The sequence below is a fragment of the Quercus suber genome, unplaced genomic scaffold (genome assembly GCF_002906115.3).
Source record: "Quercus suber isolate HL8 unplaced genomic scaffold, Cork oak 2.0 scaffold_161, whole genome shotgun sequence".
In the NCBI taxonomy this organism is placed as follows: domain Eukaryota; kingdom Viridiplantae; phylum Streptophyta; class Magnoliopsida; order Fagales; family Fagaceae; genus Quercus; species Quercus suber.
Window position 1 is genome coordinate 991,716 of NW_027069622.1, and position 11,117 is coordinate 1,002,832.

Genomic DNA, 11,117 nt, shown 5'->3' on the forward strand with positions numbered 1-11,117 from the left:
GGCGATGTTGGTTTGGGTTTTGTTGGTTGGCTTTTTTTTTTTTTTTTTTTTTTTTTTTTTTAATTTATTTTACCGAAATGGGTTAGAGAGTTTTTGTATTGAAATGTTTGGTTGGCTCTTTGGGAATTGAAATTTTTGTGGCTCTTGGTTTTTTTTTTTGGTGTGCTGGATATTGAAATTAGGCTTTTTAAGTCTTTAGTGATGAATTCCAGTTTCATCACTAAGGACTGGCCATTGTTAAGATTTTTAGAAACGAAATTCATATTTCATCACTAAATCATACTTTTAGTAATGAATTGTGATTTCGTCACTAAAAACATATAGGTGCAAAACTATTATTATTTTTAGTGACGATTATTTTTCGTCGCAAATTCTTCCTTATAGTGATGAAAGGATTTTTGTCACTAATACTATCCATAGTAATACCTACAATGACGAAATATTTTGTCACTAAAAATTTCAACTTTTAGCAACGAAATATTTCGTCACTATATATTAATTAAACTTGCGCCAAAGTTTCCCTCCACTGGCGCCCATTTTTCAGATCGCAATAGCGACGAAATTTATTTTTCGTCACTAAATGTTATAATTTTTTTCATTATTAGTGACGAAATTCATATTTCATCACTAAAGCTATATTTTTAGTGACGAAAAATATTTCCTCACTAATTTTCATCACTAAAAATACATTTTGTTATAGTGAGACTTGCTAAGGTGAGTGTTGTTTTATTTGTCCTTAATATAATTCTTTTAATTATTTGTGGACATGTTTTTATTTCTATTTTATGTTGTTTTTTTAAATAAAAAAAAAAAAACCCAAAAACACTGAAAATTTTCAAAAAGACAATTCTTGAGGATTACATAAATTATAATATTTCTCTCTTGATTTAGAACATGCTTGATATTGTGGAGAAACATAGAAAGTATGTGTTGTAAAATTGAATGGATAAGCTATTTCTGATTTTGTATGAGTATGTACTAAGTTGTACATATACTCATGGGTTAATTAAGAAATTGATATTTCTTATTTGTGTACCCTTTATAGCTTCGTTGAGCACTATTCATGCATTGTTGTTTGCATTTGTTTTTGCATAATGTGTGTGCATGTGTGTGTGTGTGTGTGTGTGTGTGTTTGTAATAAAAATTTTGAAAATCCAAAAATATTTTTTGTTTTTGTATTATACATCTTCAAGATGTGTAATTAAGGTTGGCCTATGAAATTTACATTTCATGACTGTGTACCTTGGTTAGCTTTGATGAGCTTTATTTTTCTGCACTTTACTAGTTTGTGCTATGTAGTGCTTATATTGTGTGAGTTGTTTATGGTATTTAAACACATGCTCTTGATTTTGAATTTGCATTCTTTTGATTGTAAGGACAAAAAAATCCTAGGAGAAAGAAATAAATAATCATCTCACCACTGTTACTCGCCAATCATGAACACCTATGTGCAAATCATAAAGGTTGTGCTCGGTAAGGTATAACACTTGCACAACAAGATATTTAAGGTGTTGCTATTAAAAAATAAAATAAAAGAAGTAAAAAGAAAAATGAAAAACAAAGAAAAATATGCTTCAAAAGAAAAAGAAAAAGCAAAAGAAATAATTTTTTTAAAAAAAATTGCATGGTTGCAAGCGTGTTTTCTAGGAGATGTGGGAGTTATATGATGTAACTTTTTAGGTGATAGTCACTTTCAAACTTATGTGATGAATAATGTAGAAATTGTGCTTATTTTCTATCTACATTTCACCTTGTGAGTATCTCATACACTTACTAGTTGCACACACTGTAAGCAAATCTTTATTAAACTCTGTACATGTGATTGTGTGTCAAGTTTTGTGGCCTTCCAAGATTTAACTTCTTGATGTGTTTAATGCATTTTGGGGGCGTGAGGAAAGAAAAGTTTGATGAAATTTGCAATGGTTTGAATTTTTCTTAGAAAAGTTTGCTTTTGTAAAGCATTTGAAATCATGAACATGCATTTCATATCATAAAAACTGGTTTTCAAATATTTCTGTAGAAAATTTTCCAGGTTTTTCAAAATTTCTAATTCTTCAGGATTTGATCGATTGAACTTGTTTTTTGACCGATCGAAAAGAAAAAGAAAAACCATGTTTTAAGGCTAAAACTCTTGGGTTGCCTTGATTCCTTTCGATCAGTCGAATCTGTTTTTAAGTGTTTTTTTAATTCCTGACTCGATTCCTTTCAACCGATCGAAATTGGAAAGTTTTTGGTTTTTAGTTTCTTGATCAATCTGTCTTTTCATGCATCATTTTTTTTAGGATTCACATGCATTATATTGTTTTCCTTGTCTATCTTGCATTTTTGCAATCATTTCTCTCATTATTTTTCACTCATAACATGCATACACTTTACTAAATTAGGTACTTAACTTGATTTAAAAATTGATTGATTAATTTTTGAGTTCTGTACATATTAGTATATGCTGTCTTTCTTGATGTGTGAACTGGTAAAAATTGGAATTTTTTTTTTTTTGAGATATGGTGGATAATAAATGTGCAAATATTTTCTCTAAAACACTTAGCATGCTGAATTTTTATATCATTGAGATCTATATTGTAGTCTTAACTGATTGTGCCTGGAAAGTTTGCATGCATCTATTATGGGTCAAATAGTGTCAAGTTTGCTTGTATTGAAAGAGAGAATATTTGTGTTCATGTGTATCCACAGCCTTTTTTTTTTTTTTTTTTTTTTTTTAAGTCAGGTTTGTGTCTTTTTAGTTTTTCCCCACCTCCTAATTTCCCCAAAATTGTTTCTATATAAGGGAGTTGCCTCTATTTTCTATAGAGCTTATGTTTTATGGTTCTTTGATTCTCTATTTTCTTTTCTTCTTTGATGTGTATGTTTTCTGTCTACCTTTTGTTTGGGTTGTCTTTGTCAATACGTGACAAAAGGGGAAGAAATAGATGAAATTTGAAAAGTTTTTTAACTATTTTTATTTAGGGGGAGATGAAATTGTTTTTGAAAGGGGGAGAAATAAAAAGATTTTTATGTATCTAACTTAGGGGAGAGTTATTTTGCATATCTTCTTCTTCTTCTTCTTCTTTTTTATTTTTTTTATTTATTTTAATAATCTGTCTTTATTTCTACACATGCATTGATGTGCTCTTGTGAGTGTTTCAGGAAAGACAGGTACATTTTGATCAGACCTTTGCCTCTACTTGCAACTTCTAGGTTAGGAGTCTTAGATTGGTACTTGTGATGTAATTGGCATATTATTGTAATAGGGTTGTTCTTGTATTTGAGCATTTAATTGTGTATGTAAGATTTGTCACGGATTGCCAAATGGAGAGATTATTAGGTTCTAAAAGTTTAGAACAATTGGTAAACCATAAGCACAAACTTGTCTAGATATAGATTCCTAGATCTATAGGTTCGATTAGACAATGCTCAAGGTGTTACAAGTCAGAACACAAGAACATACAAGCTGTAGAAAGAAGAATTCAAATTCTGTGAAATCCGACTGATCAAAAGTTAGATCCGACCAATCGAAAATCGCAGAAAATCAAATTCTGCAGAATTTTAATTAAGCCCAACAGCTCAGTGGCCCGTTATGTGATTAGGGTTTTAGATCTATTTCACATAGTATATAAAGGAAACCCTAAGGCACGTTTTGAAGAGCTTTTGGAGGTGCTCTTGTGAGATTTAAAGAGTATTGTGCCTTCCTCTTTCAAAGTCACTATCGGAAATCATTCTCATATCCTTAGATCTAGTAGATCTAAAGTTGCTGCAATAAGATCAACAACTGCTAATGATCTAAACCTTCAAGGGTAATCTTGGAGTCACAAACTGGAGAGTTTGTGTTGCTAAACCTTTGAGTGGGATCTCAAAGTCACAAGTATGGGTGCTTGTGTTGCAGTAAATCCAAGGAGAGGAGTCCGTGAATTCGAAACTTGCACGCGGTCATTTTCAAAAGTTACTATTGGAGGTAGCAATAGATTTAGGATTAAATCTGATTGTAAAAAGTTCGATTCTCTTATAATAGATTTGCTTTACTTTGAGGATAGTTAGGTCTAATCCTCCTAGGTTTTTACCTTAAAATGGTTCGTTTTATCGGTTTTCCTGAGTCATCATATTGTAGTGTTATTTACTTTTCCGCTGTTTTGCATGATATGATATATTGTTGTTTAACCTATATCTGAATAATTAATCTAAGTAATCACTTGGTTAATATATTAAGTTTAACAATCTATTTTAAGGGGTCTAAACAAACAAACAATATGAAAAGACATTCTTTTGAATTCTTGTTAAGGCCAATTATATTGGCTCTTGATAATTTGATCGAGCACACTACTCAAGTCCTATAGCATCAGAAAGCTTTATGTCTCCAGGATTTATGGTCATTTTATTCAGGCTGTCTATTTTATTAACAGAATGTACTCAAGAAACAACAAATTTTAAAATATCTTTCATTTAGTTAAGTCTATTTGTTATCCAAAGTGTGCGTCCTTTTCAATTCCCAAGTCTTTTTAGTCGTGTTTTAAGTATTTAGTCATGTTATTGAATTTTGTTACATGTTTTGATTTTGAAAATGCTAATTTTGATTAATAATTGGAGGGTTGTTTCATGCAAGTTGGTCTAGTATAAGTCCTACTTCATGTATGTATGGAAATCGAAGAGTGAATATTGAGTGTTACTTTGGCTTTTGAGAAAAATAATTTTTTTACTGTTATCTTTCAGTGGATTCATATAGGTGGTGAGTTTCTTGCTTTATATCTCTTAGGTGGATTCCTTAAGAGTGTTGTACATTTCTATCCTTCATTTTGTATCCCTTGGGTCCTTTGGGTGGTGAGCTTACTTATCCTTGTGAGTGTGTACATATGTTCCTTTCTTTCGCTCCAAAAAAATCCAGTTATCTGTTTGGTATTTGAGTTTTGGTTGTCAAGGCTTATCGTCGTCACTGTGGGCATAACGTTGAAGCACCTTCAACTCAAAAAAGAGACCTTCTTGATGTTGAAGTGGCTGATATATAGTTAGAAGTGTAGCAGCTTCAGCAGAGTCTTGAGCACTTTGAACCTTTTGAGCATGGTGATTCTCGTCATGATTTAGAGGGTGGATTTTTTCTAGTGAAAATGTAGATTCCAAACCCCTTTTATCATAGGGAAAATCCACAAATTCCCAAATTTGTGAAATGCAAAAATAGAGAAAAAAATATGAGCTAAAGAAAACAATCACACAAAACAATATACGTGTTTTGACAATTTGCCTATATTTACAGAGTTGTAGTGATTTAATTATTTTTAGGGAAAAATATATGTACTGCCCCCGCACCGTGTCCTATATTGGGCTTTGGACCCTGGCCTGGGTATATGGCCCATAAGGCCAATCTCCTTCTACCTGGCGGCCCACCCCCGGGCCACGCGTGCTGCAGGCCCAAGCCTTGCCTCTTCATGTTTCTCGGCAACACCTTCCCAAGCAGTGATAAATATTCGACTCTCAGGACGCCCCGCCATGTACCTACCCGGCTGTGCCTCGGAGAGGCACCGCTGCCGAGAACTATCGTAGAGGTGGGAACCAAGTTCCAACGCCACCCTCACTGCTTCCCACTCCCACCTGACCACCCACTTACGATCGATAATACTGGACCGCCGGTTGCACTCACTGGCAAGTAATTATGACCTCTCCACTAAACTATGGACTATAAATACAAGAAGTTTTGAGAAGACAAGGGTTGGAAAAATGGGCTGGAAGAAGAGTGTAAACAGAGAGAAAGCAGAGTAAGAAGGTGGCCCGGACCCCCGAGGAGAGAAAAGCGATCATATTAAGTCTTAGCGTTAAGAACGACCCAGTGTAGGAAATACAAACCCACAATACAAGTAAGTTGTGAGTCCAAGTGAGGCCCAGCCCAGCGGGTTTCAGTTTCGAGTGCGCACAATTGGCGTCGTCTGTGGGGAGATCCTACTAAGCAGTGGTTCCGCCGAGACTCGTTTACAGGAAGATGTCTGGAAGTAACGCCGAGAGCGGCTCGGCAGGGTCTTCCCGAGGCTCCACCTGGCGAGAAGAGAGGCAGAAGAGACGCGAGGATCCGGTTTACGAGCAACTGGAAGAGCGATCCGGTCTTGGAGAAGGGTCGTATCAAACGGGGAGAACGGCATCCCATACTTCCCGGCATAGGCAGCCCGACGCCAGGGATGAAGAGCTTGAGCGACTGCGGAGGTTAGTACGAGACCTGGAGTTGGAAGCACGAAACGAGCGCCGCCAAGCCGGTCAAGACGACTGAGGGAGAAGGCCTGACGCCGAGGAAGAGAGACGCGGGATGGGGTCGAATCAATCAGGATCCCGCCTCTACAGGGAGCGCTCACACTCGAGGGAGTCCCGTTGCCGTCGAAACCGCTCCAATTCAGCGAAATCTCGCCGACGGCGAAATCGCTCTCGGTCGCGGGAATACGGGAATCGGGGCTCGGGTTCTCCAGAGGGACGGCCAAGGAATGCGGCCATGGATGCAATGAGCCATGCAATGCGCAGGGCGGCTCGGTCCCCATTCTCAATAGATATTGAGCGAGCACGATGCCGGACAGATTTACGCGACCGCCGTTCAATTCGTATGGTGGGAAGACGGACCCCGTGGAGCATGTCAGCCACTATATCCAGATGATGTCTCTACATACCTGCAATGACGCTCTGATGTGCAAGGTTTTTCCCTCTAGCTTTGGTCCCACGACCTTAAGGTGGTTCAACGGGTTGCGCAAGGGCTCCATTCATAGTTTCGCCGAGCTAATACAGGAGTTCGGTTCCCGTTTCGTGACGTGTAGCCGGGAACAGCAACCGGTGGACGCCCTGCTGTCTATGAAGATGAGGGCAGGGGAAACCCTCTGTGATTATGCTAGCCGATACTGGGAGCTCTACAACGAGATTGGCAGAGGGAACGAGAAGATTGCAGCGAGCACTTTCAGAATGGGATTGCCTGACGAGTTGGGGTTGAGGGAATCATTAACTAAGAAACCTCCCGAGGATATGAGGCAGCTGATGAGGTGCATTGAGGAGTACAAGCGGTTGGAAGATGATAGAATACAAAGCAAAGGCAAGGCACAGGTGACGGATCGTCCTAGGTAGAGCGGTTTTCAACAAAGGGCACGGGGAAATTTGAGGATTCAAGAACCAGTAGCGCTAGTAGGGGAGGTGAACGTGACGTTCAAGGAGCCCGTGCATAAAATTGTGGATAAGATCAAGCACGAGCCGTACTTCAGGTGGCCGAACCGGATGGCTGGCGACCCCTCTAGGAGGAATCAGAACCTATACTGCACCTACCACAAAGACCGGGGGCATACTATCGAGCAGTGCCGAGTGTTAAGGGACCATCTCGGGCAGTTGGGTAAGGCAGGACACCTCAAGGATTTTGTGACGGATGCCAGGGATCGAGGAACAGGGCATGGCGCCCTACACAGAGGGAATCCCCTTCCGCCCCCTTTTGGGATAATTGATGTAATTCACGTCGCCCCGAGGGGCATTTCGACGGCAAAGGGGAAGGAGGTGTTGACAATGATATCGGTAGGGGGGAGTACGGGCGTGCCGCCTCCCGCGAAGAAGATCAGACCAACCCGAGAGCCAATCGCTTTCGGTGACAGTGATTTGGAAGGAACCATTCAGCCGCACGACGACGCGTTGATAGTCACGGCGAGGATTGGCGGCTTCGTTGTGAAGAGAATAATGATAGACCAGGGAAGCGGAGCGAATGTTATGTACCCGGACCTATTCAGGGGGCTTGGGTTGAGGGATGAGAATCTGTCAAATTACAACACTCCCCTGGTTGGGTTCGACAGGAAAATGGTGGCTTCTGAGGGGCAAATCTCTCTGCCCGTGAACATGGGGGGCAAGGAGGTAATGGTAAGCTTCTTCGTAGTGGCCTCATACTCCCCCTATACAGCGATTCTTAGGAGGCCATGGATACATGCAATGGGGGCTGTCCCGTCCACTCTGCACATGAAGGTTAAGTTTCATACTGATTGTGGTGTCACGGTGATACAAGGAAGTCAGCAGGCAGCCAGGTGATGTTTGATCACCATGGTCGATTGGAGGAAGGAGCAAACAGACCATGAGGATCAGGCCGACCCCAAATGTTCGTCGTTGGGGACGCCTTTATAGCAATTACAGAGCCCGCTAGAGAAGGAGGTCTCGCGTGCCGAGAGCATGCTCAAGGTAAAGGTGTTGCCGGATACGGACAAGTACTTCCAAATAGGGGAGAGCATGGAGGACCGGGAAAAAGTAGAGATGTTGTTACTCCTAATACGGAATGTGGACGTATTTGCATGGAGTCCATACGAGGTTCCCGGGGTGGACCCCGAATTCATCGTGCATAGACTTGGAGTTGACCCCTCATTCACCCCTAAAAAGCAGAGGCCGAGGAGATCAGCCTGGGAGCACTCCGAGGCAGTAAAAGTGGAAGTTCAAAGATTGAAGGAGGCAGGGGTGATTCGGGAGATCTTCTTCCCGGATTGGTTGGCGAATACTGTGGTAGTGAAGAAGAAGAACGGCAAGTGGAGGGTCTGCGTCGATTTCACCGATCTGAATAGGGCCTGCCCAAAAGACCCTTTTCCCGTGCCCAAGATTGATCAGCTGGTGGACGCCACGTGTGGGCACCCGAGGATGAGTTTTCTGGACGCTTTCCAAGGGTATCACCAAATCGCCCTGGCGCCCGAGGATCAAGAAAAAACGGCGTTCATCTCCCCGGAGGCAAATTACCACTACACAAGGATGCCCTTCGGACTGAAGAACGCCGGGGCCACCTACCAACGAATGATGACAAGAATGTTCCGAGACAAGATAGGGCGCACGGTCGAGGTGTACATCGACGACATGGTGGTTAAGAGCAAACAGGAAGCCCTGCATATGGGGGACCTCCAGGCGGTTTTCGAGGTTCTCCGACGGCACAAGTTGCGCCTTAATGCGGAGAAGTGCGCATTTGGTGTCGGGGCCGGGAAGTTCTTGGGGTACCTGATCAGTACACGGGGAATTGAGGTCAACCCCAACCAGATAGAAGCTGTGAGAAGACTGAAGCCACCGAGCAACCCGAAGGAAGTGCAAATACTAACCGGGATGCTGGCAGCCCTTAACCGGTTCATCTCAAAATTCGCAGATCGCTGCCGACCATTCTACCAACTGCTGAAGAAATGGACTGGATTTCGGTGGAGCAAGGAGTGCGAAGAGGCTTTTGTGGATCTGAAGGTTTATTTGGCGCGAGCGCCCATGCTTACGGCACCGGAGCCAGGTGAGGATTTGTTCATGTATCTGGCGGTATCCGAGCACACCGCGAGTGCTGTGCTACTGAGGGACAAAGGGATCCAGCAACCCGTGTACTACATCAGCAAAACTCTTGTTGACGCCGAGACGAGATACTTGCCCATGGAGAAGCTCGTATTAGCCCTGATACACGCCACCAGGAAGTTGCCGCATTATTTCCAAGCTCACACCGTACACGTCCTGACCGTGTACCCATTACAGTCGTTATTGAAGAGGTCGGATTTCATGGGCCGTATAGCCAAATGGGGGACTCGACTCGGTTCCTTTGACATACGGTACAGACCTCAAAGCTCGGTGAAGGGCCAGGTCCTCACGAATTTTATCGCTGAGTTTTCGCCCAGAGAGAAGAGGGAGATGGTTTGCCAACTGGAGGCTCAACCGTGGAAGGTATTCGTAGACCGCGTGTCGAGCTCCACGGGTGCCGGTTCAGGAGTTGTTATGATCACCCCCGAAGGAATACGACTAGAACACTCGTTTAGATTGGGTTTCAGGGCATCCAACAACGAGGCAGAATACGAGGCTTTTCTGGCCGGACTGAGGGCAGCTTCGAGCCTGGGGGCTCGGGAGATTGAGCTATATTCGGATTCGCGTCTGGTGGTTAATCAGGTGTAGGGCAATTTTGAAGCCCGAGATCCCCGGATGAAAGCATACCTAGAACAAGCAAGGCTAGTTATGGCCCGCTTCAACACGATGAAGGTTTTCCACATAGCCTGAACACAGAACAGACATGCTGACTCCCTAGCCACGCTGGCGTCGTCAGTAACCGAAGAGATACCACGGCAAATCAAAGTCGAGCTTATCTCGGAGCCGAGCGTCAGGGTAATGAGCGACTCGGGAACTACAGGGATCAATGCCACGGCAATCGCAGCCCTTGCCCCGTGCTGGATCGACCCCATAATCGACTTTCTGGTCGACGACCGACTGCCGAGTGACAAAAAAGAGGGCATCAGGATCCGTAGGATGGCTCCTCGGTATTGGTTGGTAAAAGACCGGACTTTGTATCGAAGGTCCTTCGGAGGGCCGTACCTCTTGTGCTTACGCCCGGAGAAGGTGGGCGAGCTCTTGGCGGAGCTCCACTCTGGGGTGTGCGGCGGCCATGTCGGGGGACGTTCATTGGCACACCGAGCAATGACTCAGGGGTTTTGGTGGCCTTAGATGCAGAAAGACGCCGCCGAGTAAGTGCTTAAGTATGAGCGGTGTCAAAAGCACGCCCCTCTGATCCATCAGCCTGCGAGCCACCTGAACCCGATCAGCAGTCCTTGGCCTTTTGCACAATGGGGGCTGGACATCATCGGCCCGTTCCCTCGGGCGACGGTCGGCCGAAAGTTCGTTTTGGTGGCCGTCGACTATTTTACCAAGTGGGCGGAGGCGGAAGCTTTGGCCAACATACGAGATGTGGAAGTAAAGAAATTCGTATGGAAAAATATCATCACCAGGTTCGAGGTGCCGAACACTATCATATCGGACAACGGGCTACAGTTTGACAGCCGGGCGTTCCGAGACTTTTGCAGTGGTCTCGGTATCAAAAACAAGTACTCAACTCCTTCTTATCCACAGGGCAACGGTCAGGCCGAGGCCGTGAATAAGGTGATTGTGAGTGGGCTGAAGAAAAGGCTGGAGGGCGCGAAGGGAAACTAGGCCGAGGAACTTCCAAAAGTCTTGTGGGCATACCGCACCACTCCTAGACGGTCCACCAGGGAGACCCCTTTCTCTCTCACGTACGGAGCGGAAGCCATGATCCCTACCGAGGTGAATCTATGCAGTGCGCGAGTAGCGGGGTTCGATCACGCCCAAAACGACGAAATGATGGTAGGATATTTGGATAAGGTGGAAGAGTACCGCGAAATGGTGACAATACG

The 11,117-nt window shown here is 43.3% G+C and overlaps 2 protein-coding genes across 2 annotated transcripts; both read left to right on the top strand.

Annotated features, from left to right (window-relative positions):
* The first annotated feature begins 6,528 nt into the window (after positions 1–6,528).
* On the top strand, positions 6,529–7,074 carry LOC112019266 (uncharacterized). The gene has a single exon (XM_024051807.1). It carries the CDS (start codon positions 6,529–6,531, stop codon positions 7,072–7,074), a length of 546 nt encoding a protein of 181 aa, XP_023907575.1.
* A 147-nt stretch (positions 7,075–7,221) lies between these two features.
* Positions 7,222–8,010, top strand: LOC112019275 (uncharacterized). Its single transcript, XM_024051816.1, has one exon. The coding sequence runs from the start codon at positions 7,222–7,224 to the stop codon at positions 8,008–8,010; it is 789 nt and encodes a 262-aa protein (XP_023907584.1).
* Positions 8,011–11,117: the final 3,107 nt, after the last annotated feature.